Here is an 18757-nt window from a genome sequence, read left to right as displayed (position 1 = left end):
GCATCTACATAGCAAATGTTCTAGAGGACAGGGTAATTTGGAGCTTATACAGGCTGGCAGTGAAGCCTCAAGACATGCCCACCAAACTGTCTCTAAATGACAGTCTATCTGTGTGAAACTGTACATGTTATATTACTTAAGGCTGGACAACTTCTTCCTTTTACAAATCTCCTGGGAGTGAAAGTTGTTCACTTGATGTCCTCCCTCGTCATCAGAATGAGAGAACATAAACCAGGATCTTCATAATACTGTTCCCATTTTATTTTATATTTTTTGCTTGTTGAGGCAAAGTGGATGGGTGTTGAAAATTTCTCATACAATTTAGTTGTTCCACATTTTTCAATATTGGCCTCAGGAACCTTTCTTGGCCTTCTTATCAGCCATGTGCTTTCCTTCTCAGTGGTTACCTGCTCTGTCATTATTCCACTTTGTGCAACTTGTGATGAGTTGCTATCATCTGCTTGCAACTGAAATTGTTGCAAGATTCTTCTTTTGTCTTTAAAAGGGTTGTGTCACTAGCCATTGTTCCAGACTTTCAGGCTCCAGACCAATAATGTTCCTGATCTGCTAGGATTCCCCTAGGGAGCCCCTAAAAAGCGGTCCTTTTTAAGTCCTGGGTTATATAGCTTTTGTGAGTCAAAAATTACTGGTTCAGTATGTGTTACTTGGCATTTAGCAACAACCCAAGTTTTGAAACCTAGGCCTCTTCTTACAGATTGGTCACCTAAGATCATAGTCCAGAAAACATTGCTCCTGCTCACCCTCACCATTTTGTCTGGACTTCATGTAAGGCCTCTGTGTCCCAAGGCATCTGACCAATCCTCTGATACCGTTCTGGTGCTGAGCCAGCCAGTCACAATTGCAGGGTATCTGTGGGGTCTCAAATAAATTGCTGTAAATGTTCTGTATCTTCACTGAATACTGAAATGCCTCTTTGAATGGGGCCTGAGTGAAATTAATCCAGCCTCATTTTGCTATCATTATGCTTTCTTTAACACCAGTTTTTCTGGTACTTTCTACTAATGTAGTCACTGGATTTGATAGTGAAAAAAATTGAAATCTCCTCTATCTCACCGCTTCCTCTTCTGGCATCTTTAAGGATCATCAGATGGTATGATCTTTTCTGGCTTATCAGTTGAGCAGATATTTCTGTTCCATATCAAAAATTCCCTTGGCACCACACTTCTCCATTAAGGGAGCACTTGGTGTGTATTGTAAGAAACAGCTCATTTTCTTGTCTTTGAATGGACTGTGAGCATTCGTCACCAAGGCAATTTCTTTCTTTGCAATCTTCTTCAGATAGCTGTCCAGCTTGATAATGTCACTCAAAATAAATGTCAGCAACCTCAGGACTCCATCTGACTACTCATCCTTTCACATGATCAAACCTAACCTAGATTTCTCCTGTGTTACCATTGATGACATTGGTTTTTGGTCTCCTCAATCAACTGTTGAGAAGGTGGCTCTCTCTTGTTATTCAGATCTGTAAGATCTGTCATTGTGCACTACAGGAGTGAGAAGTTAACAGCGGATATTTTTTTAAAACAGAAGAGGAAAAAAGGCTGGTGACTGATTGTCTATCTACAAATCTAAGTATTTTTCCTCTTTAAATTCAAGGTGGGGACTATATCTGCTGAGATTCAATTGCTATAGTGAGGAATACTTTCAGATCTCAAAAACTTAAGGATATTTCTTTTCATACAGCCACAAGAAATACTTTTATTTCACTGTTAGTGAGAACCACTATTAAAAGGTTTCTTCAATTTTTCGCTATATTGAATGCCACTTTTTAATTGAATCTTAGAATTACTGGACACACAATTCAGAATCGGTCCTCTTTATTTGCACACTTGATCAGTTGGCTTACAAAATAATCATCAAGAAATAACAGTTCTCAGTCCACTAGGACATGACAGCTGTGAAATCTTGCCTATCTTTTCTAGGCTGCATGGCATTGTCATACCAATGTGATGATTCACATCACATGAGACTTGCAGACATGGATATGAGACATGTTGTATTCTTCTCCCCAGAATATGTGTAATGTCATGACAGGGAGGTGAGTTTTTTCCTACAATATTAGTGGGATCTGTCCAGTACTTGCAGAAGTATGCCCTTTCATTTTCCTTGGTGTCCAGATTAATGTTATGGTCATATGTTTAACACCCAATAGCTTGTAAGTGGTGAAGCTGAAGACTCTGCCCCCTCCTCACAGACCAGCTATTGCAGCATTTACAGCTGGATTTCTTACTCCATTTTCATGTCTTGAAGACTGGAAACCTTTCACAGATAAAACATGTCTCATTTCAAATGGGAGAGGTTCGTACCAAGGGTAGAAAAAGTTCTACAAGTTGTATCATCTGGAACTTCTCTGCTTGGTGTTCCTGTAAGCCTGCATCTTCCCTTTAAAGCTACTCACCAGAGATAGTAGTCCTGTGTCTCTCGTAGCCCCACTGATGACCAGTTAGAGGCTGCCTCAGATCATCAACTCCTCACACAAGGAGTTTTTATGTGTTAGTCAAAGCTTCTCAAGAGACTAAAATGTTCTCACTTATGAAACACCTGGTGCCGGAGTGGACCTTGAACCTAAAGAATCTTGTGCCTGCTCATCAAAATGTCAGCTGCAAAACTCTTTCTTTGTGTGATTATGATTCTCATCTTATCAGTGGTGATATATATGAGATATTCAGGTCCTTTCAATTAATGCTCCTATATGATGCCCTCTATAGAAGACTTTCCTTGCAAGCCCTTCTATAAATGACTTCAGAAGTTTATTACCATCAGCTGGTATAAAAGGAGAGCACATAAACAAGCCAGGTACTTCAAAGGATGTGCAAGTTATTGGTAGTTGTCAGACCCAAAAAAAACATCCACCTGCACATGCAGACTGTTCAAAAGTTTGACAGGTTGTGTCAATGCACATGCAGAGATTCCTGAAGCAGGGTCATCATCTTTCATTAGAACACATCTCCAAAATGAAGCTGCAGATTTCACAGAGATATTTCCTACTTTTATCAAGCCCTGTGCCATTGTGGAAGTATCAAATATGATGTGGCCCTTGCTGTAATGGTTTCAAGCAGTGATGTGAGATGAGCGTGGTGCTTGCTTCAGACAGGGTTAAAAGTGGTCTTAGAGTCCCCATGAGTTCTCGGTGGAGGAGGTTTGTGGTTGGGAAGGAACTGAAGTGGTGTCAGGCATGCTTAATTTTAGTACATGCTGAGTATGAGAGAAGATGGAATATGTATGCAACCACTGTGGGTACCGCAGAAGGAGAAACATACCCAATCTGGTGTGATATGCTTTATGTGCATACACTGTGTGAACATTCACATGAGTCACCCACAATGATGAACTCCCTTTCTAAGCAAATAACTGCTCCTTTTTTTGTGTGGATGCTAAAGAGGTGGATCAAAATGTGAGACATACTCTAGCAGAGAGAAAATTAGGGTGTTGTTCAGCACCACCTTTCAGTATTAGTCATGACTCCCAGCTGAGACCCTCAAAAGCAATTCTAAGTATTTCTTGCCCATTTTGGGGCAAAGTCTGTCAGGTGAGTTTGAGTTGCTGCTATGCCAACTATCTGTGACAGGAGTATGGCTCCTCAGCACCACTCAACAGGAGGCTTATGCTGGCAGGTGGCACCTAGCAGCTGAGAGGCAGTTTAACCAGCAGCTTGGTATAATATTCAGCTGCTAGTTACTAGCTCTTGTTCAGCCACAGTTAGCAACTGTAACCATGTGAGATGTTTCTATGTGTAATAACATATCAAAAGCAGATTCAGATTTGGCATGATGGCAGGCATGAATGAGCTCATGTCAGAATTGCATGCACGAGGAGGACAGGCATACCTTCCATGCAAGTGAAGCAACGTTCCCTGCAAACCTAAGGGGCATTGGCCATATGAAGCATTGTTCATACAGCAATGGCTGCATGAACCAGCTTTCAACGTTACCTTTTTCCACTTCAGTTTTAGTTTGGTACCTTACAGCCCTTTAAGAGGAATCGTGAGCCAACAGCCCCCTTCCCAGGAGGAAGAAGGTAGAGTGACACTTTTAGCATTTGATGGCAGCTGTCTAGAGTTCCCTTTGTTCAGCTCTGTTTGTTGAGCCTTGGCGTGACTAGTTACTGGTATGGTTGGACTGCATTCATATACAAAGCATGTCAGATTCCCATTAAAACTCCTGAGTCATCTTAATGCAAAAGCTCATTTGTGGCAATGCTGTCCAGCCTCAGGAGCCAAGTGAAGTATTGGGAAAAGGTCACAGCCCTTTCACTGGTTTCTACTGATACTTCCTCCAGACCGTGGGCTGTTACCAGCCATAACAATCAATACACTTATTAAAAGAGGAAGACCAACAGGGAGTTTTGAATAGTGATCAGCATCATTAAGGTTTATTTCTTGTCAGCTTAAGAAAAATTGATATGAACAACTTCAGTGCTGACTTAGGCAGGATTTTAAAGTGATTTGAACAAATCAGGTAAATGTCCATATGCAGTTCTAACTGTAATCAAGACCTTAGCATTTCTTGTGTTGCAAACCCAGAAATTTATTAAACTGGATTCAAAAATAGGTCTCACATTTACATTTGCATAAAAATACACTGTGGTTTTGCTATTTGGTAACTAACATTTCTGCAAGGGAAATGGATTCAAGGGAAAAATTCTGTGCGTTTGTGCTTATGAGGGGTGTGTGTGGAAAACTGTGATATATAATGAAGCAATACTTTGTTTTGTCAGAAAATGGCTTTTGTTAGCTTGCAGCACATACCAGTGAAGATGAAGGATTTAACCATTATCTTTTCAACTTGTTTGATGTAATTATGGATATTTTCAGTTACACTAATTATACAGAAAATACTAAGAATGGTCTATTAATTAAGTGTTGCTTTTTGGCATACATAACATTCATCACATGGTACATACATTGTGTACATAGGAGTGCAGTATCCCTCTTTGAAGCACAATCTGTTCCACAAGTATCTTGCATCATTGTTTTGTTGATTTCCTATATGAATGAAACAATCCTGGTCTCTTTAGTAGTCTTATTTTTATATAAACATTTCAGATTTCTTTGTTCTTGCTCTGAAACTTAAAATATACAGGGCAGGGGGGAATAATTCAAGAACAGAGTACTATTTCTTCTTTTCCTAAATAGTCCTCTGGGAAAGGTGGCATGTGTTGTGTGTTAACCTGTAAAACCTGTCATACAGAATTCCCTGTACCTTTGCAAGATTAAATACTTATAAGGAGAGCTATCAGACATTACAATTGCACTGTATGTTCCTTGTTCTTTTATTGCAACATCCTGATCCTTTAGTCAGGGCATGATTCAGAACAGGCTTTCTTGTGTTATGTTAGCATTTATAATGAATAGTTTTGCTTGACTAGCAGTAGATTGCAGCCATCGGTTACTAAAAAGTGCTTGTAATTGACTTTAGACAAACAAGTACCATCCAACTGCTGATATACCATTAGATTAATATAATCCAAAGTCATCTATTAAAACATCATTAGTGTAAACACTGTATTCCATTTCAGTCTCAAGTTCTTCTTTCATTTCTGTAGGCTATTCATTCCGTTGCTTGGCATCATGAAGGGAAACAGTTCATGTGCAGTCACTCTGATGGCAGCTTGACCCTCTGGAATCTGAAAAGTCCTAACAGGCCATTCCAGACCACAATTCCACATGGTAATTTTGATGTTTTAAATGTATAACTAGGAAACAATACAATAGTCTCCATGCTGTTTGCTAATATCTATGTTTGTTTCATTTTTATTGTCTCTTGCATACAAATTTTAATTGCAAATTAGCTGCAAAATACTATGAAAAACAGAGAGCAATTTTGGTCAAGCTGGATTTTTTTTAATTCATGTCAAAAAATACCTCTTCTTGGATATTATTGCTCTAATGTCCTTTTTTGTCCAATTCATCTTGATAGTCTACTATTAGTCTTGACACCCTCAGGCTATGGGATTTTCACTTTTCTTACTTTTATATATTGTGCTTGTATATGCAATTTTTACAAGAAGTGTAATACATTTTGAACAGCATAGTGTTGCTTGTTATGGAGATGGTACAAGGCTTCCCAAGTCACTGCAATTAAGAATTTAGAAGAGCCATATTAAAAAATGATTGTATATTTCATGGCTTGGACTTCCGATGTCATTGCTTCCTACAAATGAGGTTAAAATATATTGATTCTATTGCAAATCAGCTCATCACCAAGAAGCCTGACTGGGGGAGAGAGAGGAAGAAGGGGAAGGCAAGATCTATTGTAGCCCAGAAAAGCTTTAGCATTTCCTTAAATGTCCTAATTCCTTTTATTTTATTGTTTTTAGTCATAGAATTGTACTTCGTGTTAGAAGGGACCTCTCAGAGGTCATCTAGTGTAATCCCCAGCTCGAAACAGGCCTGCTTGGATCAGTTAGCTCAGGCCAGTGTCCACCTGAACACTGGACACTTGAACACTTCCAACAGCAAATTGCACAGCCTCTCTGGGCAGCACCTTCCAGTATTTAATGACCCTCATGGTACAAATGTTTTTGCTAATATCTAACCAGATTTTCCCATGTCCCAGCTTGAGTTCTTTGCCTCCTGTCATGTCACTCTGCATTTCTGAGGACAGTCTGGCTCCACCTACACTGTATCCTCCACACAGGTTGTTGTCAAAAGCAAGCATAAGCTTTCTGAAGTAGAAAAAACAAAATTGGTTGGGGTTTTGGGTTTTGTTTAGTTTACAAGTGACTTTTCTCTGACTGGAAGAAAGTACTGAGCCACAATTAAACAAGAAACCATTTCAATTGTATGCTTTGTTTAATTTTATCACTCAACTAATTCTACTCCAGAGCATGTAACATTTTCTCAGCGAAAAGAATTGAGTCAATCTAAGAGTGACCTAAGAAAAAAGTAAGCTGTTTATGGTCATAATGTGTTCAGGCAAAAGGTATGCATTTGGTCACATTCATTACTAATAGGTGTTATCCTTCTCAGTAATCTGCATGGTTTTGTAGATGTCTTTGAAGTGTGATCTGTGGTCTTCAGATGTATGTGGCAGTAAAAACATAAACTCATAATAAGTGTAATTCATTTAGACAAATGCATATTTTACAGAAGTGGGAGCTAATACTCATAATCTTCTGTAGCTTTAAAGTTTGATCCTCCTACTGCCTATACAGCTGCTTCAGCGTGCATGTGTTATTTTGATAGTTCCCTTACTATGACGTTTTAATACAGTTTTGATCTTCTTTCTTAGGAAAAATTCAGAGAGATGGAAAAAAACCTGAACCTTGTAAACCGATTCTTAAAGTAGAGTATAAGACCTGTAAAAACAGGTATATTTTTAATTCTGTAATTAATCCAATGTTATATTCCTGAGTTACAGTCCTTTTAGAAACTTTCTTTCTTTTTGCAAAACTGTTTATTATGACTATTTAAAGGTACTAAACCTATAATGGAAACTTGTGTGTACTATGTAAATTTATAACTACTATGTGTTTTTTTTTAATACAGTGAGCCATTTGTGATATTTTCTGGTGGACTGTCATATGACAAGGCTTGTCGAAGACCAAGCTTAACAATCATGCATGGGAAAGCAATTACAGTTCTTGAAATGGATCACCCTATAGTTGATTTTTTAACTCTTTGTGAAACCCCATATCCAAATGGTGAGTTTATCAGGCAAAACATGGTTATGGAAAACAAAAACAAAGAGATCTCTCATACCTTAATTCCGTTCCAGGGACTTTCACAGTTGTCTCTAAAAGCTCGCCTCAGTATTGGATAGTCAGTGACATACATAAATGTCCATATATAAGCTTGAAACACATGGGCTACTGTGAGGAAATATTGCTATTAATCAAACGTATGCTTGATGGCATTTTTCATGAGGCTGAAAATCTACAGATTGCTAAACTGTTGAAGATTAAGCTATCACTTCTCTGTAAAAAAATTCTTGCACTTCAGCCCGAATTGAACTGTTGAAAGTTTTTTGCTGCATATTGTGGGGCTTGCCATATTCTGAAGAACCTCCACTGAAAAGTCCATAAAGTAAATTAAGCTATGAGTCAGAAAGAAACTCATTTTAGCACTTTAAGTCTCAAGCAGAAAAGTAAGATAAATCTTACATATCTCACTAAATCAAATGTATATTAGTAAAAAATAAAGTGCATATTGTTTTCAATGTCGTGCAAAAAATTAATTTTCTGTTAATTAAAATTTTCAGTTAATTGAAGTTAGTTTGGGCCTTCATTTAGCTGTGACACTTCCCAGTACTAAGTTTTTATAGCCCCTTCCCTTGCTCACACACTAGTATTTGAAGATTTTAGTTTAACATGAATAATTCCTAGCTACAAATAATGTATACTCATAGCTGTCCTGAAAGAAAGGTAAATCAGTTGCTGTCAGTTTACTCAGCCTTTTGGCATCACCCATCTGAAAACTGTATTCTGAGATTGCGCATACTGGAGTGGTTTGCTACTGTTGAAAAGACAGTTGTAATTTCACATTTGTGTTTTATAAAGTAACATTTATTCTATGTGAAGTAATGCACCCTGTGCATCAAGGGAAGCATTTAGTTTAAATTTTCATTGTTTATTATTGATAAATGAAAAAAAACATTAAATGAAAACCCAAATGACATTGTTACCTAAAGAGTGTATGAGAGGAAGTAGTATGTCAGCAGATTTACAGGCTTCCTTTGGAATGTTCCTTTGGAATCGCTTTGGAAATGTGAGTATTGTGTACCATCAGGTGGACTGGACCAGCTGTTCACAATCTGTTTTTGAAGAACAGTTGTACACAGTAGAAGTATTACTACCAAACAGCAAAAATACGTTTTATGTATAATAATTGGTTCAGCAAAGCAGTGATTTATTCGTATTTACATATTCATATTTTATTCATATTTACATATTTATTCACACAATTTATTCATACTCTGGTTCTTTATTTTCAATATGCCATCATGCTGGCATGCTATAAGATGCCAATTCTATTTCTGCTCTGTATGTTGATCAGCAATACTGCCCAAAAATCATTTCTCAGTTCCTGTCTGGCCCTAGTTTGCAGATACATCTAGTTTCTGAATATGTCTAGGATTTGTACCTTGAAACCTTTGTTTAATATACTGTGAATGTTTAGAGAACATAAGTAAGATTTCTTTGTTTAAAATGAATAATAGGAGAACTCCATGTCTTTTATACATGATTCCTCACTTACAGAATTTCAAGAACCATATGCTGTAGTTGTGCTTTTGGAAAAAGATCTCATAGTTGTTGACCTGACACAAAGCAGGTAAGTATGAAATCTTATATGAAGTTATTTGTATATCTTAACTGTCCAGCAAAGTATGATAAAAATCCAGATGTTATGCAATGATCTCTTTAATATCTTTATTAATGAACCAGAAAAAGGGGATTGAGTGTACCCTCAGTAAGTTTGCAGATGACGCTGTTAGGCAGGAGTGTTGATCTGCTTGAAGACAGGAAGGCCCTGCAGAGGGGTCTGGACAGGCTGGATCAATGGACCAAGGGCAATGGCTTGAGTTTCATCAGAGCCAAGTGCTGGGTCTTGCATTTGGGTCATAATCACCCCAAGCAGTGCTACAGCTTCGGGGAAGAGTGGCTGGAAAGCTGCCTGGGGGTGTTGATTGACAGCCGAGTGAGTATGAGGTAGCAGTGTGCTCAGGTGGCCAAGGCGGCCAACAGCATTATGGACTGTATTAAGAATAGTGTGGTGAATAGGACTAGGGTAATTGTCCCCTCACTACAGAAGACATTGAGGTGCTGGTGTGTGTGCAGAGAAGGGCCACAAGGCTGGTGAGGGGACTAGAGAATAAATGTGATGAGGAGCGGCTGAGGGAACTGGGGTTGTTCGGTCTGGAGAAGAGGAGTTTGAGGAGAGATCTAATTGCTCTCTACAACTAGGAGAGGTGAAGAGGTGGGGGCTGACCTTTTCTCCCTAGTGACAAGAGGTAGAACAAGAGGAATGGTGTCAAGTTACACCAGGGGAGGTTGACATTGGATATTAGGAAAAAATTCTTCACAGAGAGGGTTGTTAGGCATTGGAATGGGATGCCCAGGGAAGTGGTGGAGTCTCCATCCCTGGAGGTATTTAAAAGATGGTTAGATGTGGTGCTGAAGGACATGATTTAGTAGTGGATGGCAGGTTAGGATGATGGTTGGACTTGATGGTCTAAAGGGTCCCTTCCAACCCAGACAATTCTATGATTCTATGATTTTACCATCAAAAATAATTTATTCTTGGGAATATATGGTTAACTCCACCTTAAGAGCTAAGATCAGCTGATCAACAGGAACTTGTGATAATATTTGCAAGAGCAAATACTTGGGAATAAATCTAAATCTGTGGTTCCTTCAGCACAGCCCTTAAATATTCACTCATCATCAGAGTTAAGTAATACTTGGTCACATGCTGAATTATGACCTGAATGTGTTTTTTTGGAAACTGGATTCAGCTACTACTTATATGCATACCTAACTTCACTAGGCTCCACAGGGACTACCACTTAAGTATTTACTTAAGTATTTTAATAAATAATGGCATTGATTTATAGTGTATTTACAGGATTATTTCATGATGCAGTCACTGGTTTAAATGACAGATAGTTCTTCCACATCAGAATCAATGTTCATATCAAAGAGGAGCTATACATCCTGTAATGCAAAATCCAATTCTTACTTATTTGTACTGCCTCCAACACTACCAGTAATGTACATGCAGATACATACCAGTATAACTAGCAACAGATTTTGCCCTTAATGTCTTGAAACATTTTAAGTGAATCATACTCTGATGTCACTTACTTCAAGAATAATTCAAGTCATCCCAGCAATATAAAATGGATGTAACTGAAATCAGAACCAAATTTCCTACATTTTTGAATTGTGAATAACGTTGTATAATATGCCAGAAGTGAGGCCTTCCGTCTTATCAGACTGTCCAAACTGATGGAAGTGAGAAATAAACTGTGATCTACTTCATCTGTTACTGCAATTGTTAATTGTAGAATCAGTAGTCTACCAGCCCAATAAGTTAAGCTGCTCAATATAAAATCCACAGTTGTGTAAGTGTCCTTAGGTCATAGCATATATCATATCCATGAACCTGAATCATCTAGAAAATGTGTGACTTCTGTATAAATAAAATTTTTAGATGTTGGGAAAAATCAGTTCTTAATCCTCGTTAGCCTTAGTAATGATTCCTGGGTGTTTATGTTACAGGAAGACTCTTGTCACAGCAGTGGAATTTTTATATTTTTGAGTGACTACACATTGTTATTAACATTAAAAACAATACATTTGTTGAACAGATAAAGGAAAATATAAGTAATGATTATACTTTGATTCTCTTATACACTTTAATGTAATACATTTTCTTTTATGGCTCAGTGCATCACAGTTGTTCTAATAAACTGTCTTCCTTAACTAGTTTTCCAATCTTTGAAAATCCATATCCTATTGACATTCATGAGTCACCTGTTACCTGCACAGAATATTTTGCGGATTGTCCTCCAGACTTGATTCCTGTACTCTACTCTGTAGGAGCAAAACATAAAAAGCAAGGATACAGCAATAAGGTAAACAAAACTAGTATTTTTTTAGACAAAGAAAGTAGATTTACAATATATGTTTTTGAACATCTTACCAATTTTCCTTTTGCTTCATTAATAATCACGCTTAAATTGATCCAACCAGCAGCTAAGCAGAATGCTTATGGCCTGTTATTTGTCCCTCATAAACGTCACTTAAGTAAAACCATAAATGACTATTATATAGGACTTAATCATTAGATTGCTGGAGTTATGCCAGATCAGATTTAGTTAAAGGGAAGCCATCATTGTACATTTCAAATTTGTATGGATAAGTTATCTCTATCAGAGAAAAAATGAAAGCATCATAACTGGAAGAAGTTAGCAGAAGAGCTTCAGTGAAAGTTGACAATTGACAGCATGTCTGTGAGATTTATAACAAATAGGGCTATTAGTAATTATTTTACTGAACTACCAAAGTCTTAATGTAATGCTTTTAGAAATAGGACAAGCTGCAGAAATAAAAAGAGGTAATGAAATTATTTTATAAATTCCAAGCATTAATCTGGTTTATGTTTTGACTAGAACTAGCCCATCCTAATAAACAAATTAGAAATAATACCAGGTAAACAAATCTGACATCATCAGTTTTCCATTCATATTAACAGAAGTATTCTTGGAGGTGCCTTGTTTTCCATGCACAGAGAAAACTGGGCTCTGTCTAGTTATTTTGGATCTTGTTTCATCAAAATACTTTAGAAAAAAAAATTCTTTTGTTTTAATTTGTCTGCTTATCTGCCCTTACCTAATACACATAGTTAACCAAACTTTTCACCACCTACCTGTATTCATTGCACACTTTCTTGTCCCCTTGCTTTATTTGTGTACATACAAATATAAACTCTGAATGTAGGTAGCAACTCATTTGCCACCCACCCATATCTGTACCCACAAGCATCTACTCCAAGTATCCACATAACCAGTTTGTACTCCCAGGTTTTTTTCCCACCCTCTCATATTCTACACACATCCTCACCCATGTGACCTGTATCTATATGCATAAACCTTTAGGCACAGACAAACATTTTCTCTACCAGCCTCAACCAAGCAAGAAAAGGGGAGTCTTAACACTAGTGAAGAAAAGACAGAGAAGGACTGATGATTTCATGTTCTGTAAAAGTGGCATAGCCTTATCTCATATCTAGACGCATCATGCTTAGAAATTTGTTTCTTGGCCAGCTTCTTCAGTAGTCTTCATTCTCAAAACAGATTCTCAGTCTATTCAGACTCGAAGAGCCAAGTAATATGAAAAGAGCAATAGAAGTTTGTTAGTCCTTCCTCTAATTCCTGTGTTCTAAAAATATAGAACTGTAATTAATAACATTAAAATGTTACTACGTTTCAAAAGCCTTAATTGATAATATAAAAATGTTAATCGACTTTAAAAATTTTGAATGCTACTTTTTTTTTTTTAATTTCTTTTCCTTTTGTGAGTTGTATTGGTTTTTGGAAGAATATGTTATCTATTCTAGAGTTTAAAAATTAACCAAGCAAGATTCCTCAAAATTAATTTTGATCTCTGTACTCTTGTTCCTTGTTTAGGAATGGCCAATCAGTGGTGGAGCATGGAACCTTGGAGCTCAGACATATCCTGAAATCATTATTACAGGGTGAGAATGAAACTGTGGATTGGTACTTTTAAATTGTTAGTGTCTACAGCTTTTCATGGTGGGTATGTTAAGAGCTGACCCACCACAGATAATGCATAGCCTGTCTCTTTCATTTGAGATACACACATTTTTCCCTTGTGCAGAGTCACCACAGAAATTCCCATTTGCTGTAGTAAAGAAAGTGTTGCACTCAGGAATGAATTACCATTTAGAATTTGCCATTTGAGGTCCCCATGTTAGACAGCAAGTCTATGTATTTGTGAAGGTGGGATCTTTGAAAAGGAGAGTCCATTGCAAGAGGATGTTTTGGCCTTGAAGGGCATAGAGAATAATATTAAAAAGGGAAGCAGACGTTGTACTTTGACCTTCTGGGGACTTTGTATCTGGAGAGAGTTTGGGGATTTATTTTACTACCCCAGCATTAGTGAGGGGGTGGTACACTGGGATGAATTTCTCCTTGTGAACAGCAAAAAGGCATCGAAAGGCTCAGATTGCAGTAGAAGTCGCATGAGTAAGGCCTGATGGATTTTCAAGTGTCCATGCTGTAAAACAGAAGCTCATCTTGTCTCCCTATGATATCAGTCATGCTGATGATAGCAATATATTTGATAAATTGTTATTGAGATACTTATCATCTGTTTTTAAAAATAAGAAGGGAATATTCTCACTTTAAACAGAAAGGTATCCTTTCTCCAGCTTTACTTCAGGGATAATTTTATGTTACTAAAAATAACAGCTGTAAGGTATTATGCAAAGTTAAGTTACCTCAATCATTTCAAAGTCTGCTACACATGTCATTTCTGGAGTACATAGGCTTGATGCTGGCCCACTGCAAAGCCAAAGTCCTGTAACTGAAATTTGTCGTTAGTATGGGACCAAATTTCTTCCTGTTGCAACTTTAAAACTGACTGGGGGTTTCGTTCTTTGTAGGAAGTGCATGAAGTGTTTTATAAAACTAATCAAACTAATAACAAAATGTATTATTGGTGTATATATCATTATATATTGACAGTAAGATATAGAGCAAAATACAGTTTTTCTGCTTATATCTACCGTAATACTGAAAGTAGAAGATGATTTAGAATTGCATCTTGGTTTAACACATTTAATTTTTATATTTTTTTAAGCCATGCAGATGGATCAGTAAAGTTTTGGGATGCTTCTGCCAGTAAGTTTCTAAAGTTCACTTTTGTATGATACTGACAAATCACACACACACATATGTATATAAAAAATATGATATTTAACAATATGAGTAGTAATACATGGAATTAATTGTGAATAGTGAAGTGAAATTTAGGATTTCTCATTAAATTGGGGGAGGGGAAATACCTATTGCTAATGAGTTATATTATTAGACAGGAAAGAGTGAACATGTTTAAGAGGAATAAAAGCTCTAAATCCAACATACCAAAACTGATGAAAGCAAAAAATCCCTAGGACATAATCTTCTTCTGTGTATGAAAGAGCAGGCTCAATTAGATCTAAAATTCAGTTCCAGTTGTCATGTCTCTTCTATTCTGAGTACAATATAGTCATTTTATAGCTAAGTAAAAATAAAATATTAAAATATGAGGGTGGAGATGACCTAAATCTTTTTCTCATCTGGTCTCCAGTTCCAGAATATAATTGGGAAGTATTTCCATTCATCCTAGTGGGAAAAAGCTTCACTAAATGCATGTTCCATTCTAGCTATAACTACACATATCAGAAAACAGCATTTCCCCCTATAGAAGATAAATATGGTACTTAATGGTAAAGCATATATATAAAAAATATATGCACATTTTGATTGAAAGCTCAAATATTCTGGTTCAAACAATCTGACTACTTCACAAAAGTTGCAGTAGATTTCCCTCATATTCTGTCCTTTCTGTGCTACAGGGATGTCCGGGTAGATTATCTCTTTTGTGATGTATTAGTCCCTTAAGATAAGAGAGTATGAAATAAACTTTATGAAACGTTATAGAGAGACTTAATTTGACTCTAATAACCACTCTGTTATTACCACCAATAACATGGAGTACGTGATACCTAAACTGTCTGCTAGTTCCACATTGTGCCACAGAATTGTAATGATTAATGGATTAATGAATAATCCATTTCCAGACAAATATGGGGAATGTTTACAAGATATTTTCATCTGCTAAACCCCATGACTTTGTCAGGTAGTTCTCTTTTAGTCTAATATCAGTTATTTTCACTCATTAGGACATACAAGGAGAAAATTAAGATTTCCAAGGCCTCATTTCACAAAGAAATTTTATGTAGGCGTGTCAACCTAACATGTCTATGAGTTAGGTTTTTGTTACATAATTCATCTACTTGGAAATGGAGGAAAAACAGATACATGCTGCTTGGAGTTCACAAAGTCCAATATTTGCAAGTTATAGTGAACACCAAAAATAAAATAAAATGAGATCAATGGGAGTTTATCTGCAAAGGCAGAAGCTTGAGAGCACTTTGATATGAACAAAAATAGGATAATTACTTTAATGTAGAGAAGTAGTGTGAGGCATTAGACCTTGTCTTATGCATACTTTGTTACATACTTACGCTCTTGACAAGAATGTGCAAATGCAGGCGTTGAAGTTAGGATAAAACAATGCAGACTGTTAAAGACCCCAAAGCATTCCGTATGTCCGCTGAACAGGAACCAGCGTGCTGGTCATTTCTTCTATAATTCCAGCAGGAACAGGGAAAGGAAAAAAATTCTGATAGGGAATGTAATCATAGCCCACTAAACAGTACGCACATGCTGCACTAGGAATTTTTCAGAAAGGTAGAAGCTTAGGCTATCATGAATATTCACAATCCTTTCAACAGTAGTGATACTTTCAGTCCATCTCTGATGTCCTGGTCTTACTCCTGCTGCTCAGGGCATGTACTGCTTTACTGGTACCGTATTTGGTACCTTTTTATTTACAAGGTTTTAATTATTACAATGTTGTATTACTTACAAGGTCTTAAATTCTTAAACAGAGTACAACTTTTGTTCGAGATTTCATAGCAAATATAATATCCTACTAGTATTTGAAAGCAAAAATACTTTTAATTTTGTATCTGAAAGCACAGATTTGTGGAAGAAAGGGAATTGATAAGCCACTGAAGCAGTTTTCCAAATGTATCATTGCTCAAAAGCCAGGCTCTTTCTGATTTTCCCTTGTGCAGATGGTACCTATTAATTCACAGAAGCCTAGAGGATCTTTCCTTGTATTTGTGTCCTGTGATTCTGTAATTCTTCCAGTCCTAGTATGCATAGACCCATAATGTATGACTTGAAGTGCCACTCTAGATTTGCCATTGGGACTAAGGGCATCCTGGGAGCTCTTCCACCACCACAGAAGGCAGTAAAAGTTATGTATTCATTAAAGAAGCACTTTCTGTAATTTGTGAAAAATTGGTGGCATTTTATACACTAAAACTTTTAAAAATACAAAAATTATACATGCCAAAAAAATCTGCAATTTATCTACACTGTAAATGTAATTTTGCTGTGTTTGTCATCTGGTTAAGTAACTAAACCACTGCTTTTCTATCTTTTTGTTGCTAGTGTTACACCAGCTAACTAGACTGTTCTGTCACAATTACACTATTATATAATAGCTTTGCCTTTATGTAGATACATGCCTTTATAGGTATGGGTCTGAGTGGCTTTTTCTGACAGTTATTAACTAATGCCATGGATAAACTAATGTGCAAGTATTAAAAACCAGGGAGGAATGTCAATAAATCAAAATGGAGTTAATTATGATCCTTCATTTACCTCCAGAATTCACTGCGGTGGAGCTTTAGTTTTGACAAAGGCTTCTGGATATTAAGGTTTTATATACAGGTATAAATACAGATAAATATGTACTAGTCAAGAAATTCAAAACATTTTAGAACTCCTGTTCACTTAGGAAGTCTTTGTGTTGCCCAGGCCACCAGAATACTTTCGTAATGTTTCTTCTTGAAGTTTCATACAGTCTTTACATTTTAGAAAATAAACTCAGACAAATAAAATTTTAATTTCACATCTCGTTAGGAAAATAGCAGCATTATCAGAGCCTCTCTATTACATTGAATGTAAGCCTAATTATGGACATAATCATTAACATACACGTTTGACATCCTAAGAAGTATTTCAAAAACTTACACCCATTTTGGAAGTTTTAAATACATATTGTGCCAGAAGAATATCTTTACCAGGAGAATATCTCTGTTGTATCATACACATCTTCTTCTCCTCTTAGGCCTTCATAAGTTTCCTTGTTTTGCCACAGCTGAAAAGAACCATGTGAACTGATGAATTTTATAACTGATTTGCTTTGTGCGGTTTAATATATTCCAGTTACACTACAGATGTTGTATAAATTAAAAACATCAAAGGTCTTTGAAAAACAGAAACCAGGAGAAGGAAAAGCAACAGCTGAGATTGTGGAAGAAGATCCTTTTGCTGTTCAGATGATGTACTGGTGTCCCGAAAGCCGAATTTTCTGTGTGGCAGGAGTTTCTGCATATGTCATTGTTTACAGGTTCAGCAAACATGAAGTAAATACTGAAATTGCAGTAAGTCCTCCAGAATTTTACTCTTATAAAAGAACAGTTTCTAAATCAAATTGCCTTGCTGTGTCTGTGCTCATATACTTGAATGAAATTACTATCAAGCTATATAAATATAGGTTTAGGGACATTCCATTTTAAATCTTTTGAGTGAAATCTACTTAAGGGAGTGACAAGAATCTAACTGAGTTTTTGGTAGTCGACTCTCCAAAAACAAACAAAAAAAAAATTTGCTTTTATAGTACCATACAGTACAGATTTCAGACATAGTTTCTTTAAAGGCTTTATGGTACAGTATATGTGTTGTACTTGCCTGTTCTAAAAATACTGCCTGCTATATGTTTTTATCAGATAATGCAAATTGCATACATGCATAATACTCTTGTTAACTCAAGTATTTGATCTCTTTATGTTCCTACTGTTTGTACTGAAAATTATCACTGGCTTTAACAAAATAGAGTTGATTTTTTTTTCAGGCTTATGCTGACTTTGTTTCCCTAAAAACAGACTCTATATGAAATGCCAGCTTATTTTCTAGCTAAGCACTTGATATTTTCCTAAGCTTTCTGTTGCTTTATCCTGTTCAAATACTCCACCTTCTGTCTTCACATCTTAAGCAGTCAACTTACTTCAGGTAGAATCACACAGTTCATGTTCTTTTAGCTGCACTGCAGTCACCTTGTACTCATCATGGCTATACAGCAAGTCTGACTTTGGTTTAAGCATTGCATATTTGCACAGCAGCTACAACTACTGCTAGCAGTATAGCTGAACAGCATTTATAGTGTAAATTTTTTCTTTAGTCAAAGAAGTTTAACAGGAAACTACGCTTAAGGCAAAGCTAAACTAAACGTGACTGCTGCTCCTTCAGGCTCACCATTCTCTGGTGCTGGAGAATAGTTTGCAATGCCAGACACTTTCTTGCCAAGAAGTGTTTCTTTGTGTCTTCCAGCTCTCAGCAAACCCCAGGGGCTGACCCAAAAATTCCCTTTC

At 36.7% G+C, this 18757-nt stretch overlaps 1 protein-coding gene across 2 annotated transcripts in view; it reads left to right on the top strand.

Moving 5' to 3' along the window:
• The window catches only part of STXBP5L (syntaxin binding protein 5L), a gene marked incomplete at both ends in the record, with an annotated part of 196325 nt that overhangs the window by 114738 nt on the left and 62830 nt on the right, over positions 1 to 18757 (top strand). For both annotated transcript variants that reach the window (XM_084276050.1, XM_084276049.1), the window contains 8 exons: positions 5566 to 5689; positions 7254 to 7332; positions 7511 to 7665; positions 9220 to 9292; positions 11450 to 11597; positions 13152 to 13219; positions 14347 to 14387; positions 17553 to 17770. In XM_084276050.1, coding sequence (XP_084132176.1) covers positions 5566 to 5689; positions 7254 to 7332; positions 7511 to 7665; positions 9220 to 9292; positions 11450 to 11597; positions 13152 to 13219; positions 14347 to 14387; positions 17553 to 17770 — 906 coding nt within the window. The remainder of the gene's footprint in view (positions 1 to 5565; positions 5690 to 7253; positions 7333 to 7510; positions 7666 to 9219; positions 9293 to 11449; positions 11598 to 13151; positions 13220 to 14346; positions 14388 to 17552; positions 17771 to 18757) is intronic.

This window comes from Gallinula chloropus, assembly GCF_964237585.1.
Source record: "Gallinula chloropus genome assembly, chromosome: 1".
Taxonomy (NCBI): Eukaryota; Metazoa; Chordata; class Aves; order Gruiformes; family Rallidae; genus Gallinula; species Gallinula chloropus.
The sequence above is the reverse complement of the archived record's forward strand: the minus strand, read 5'-3'. Positions and strand labels throughout refer to the sequence as shown.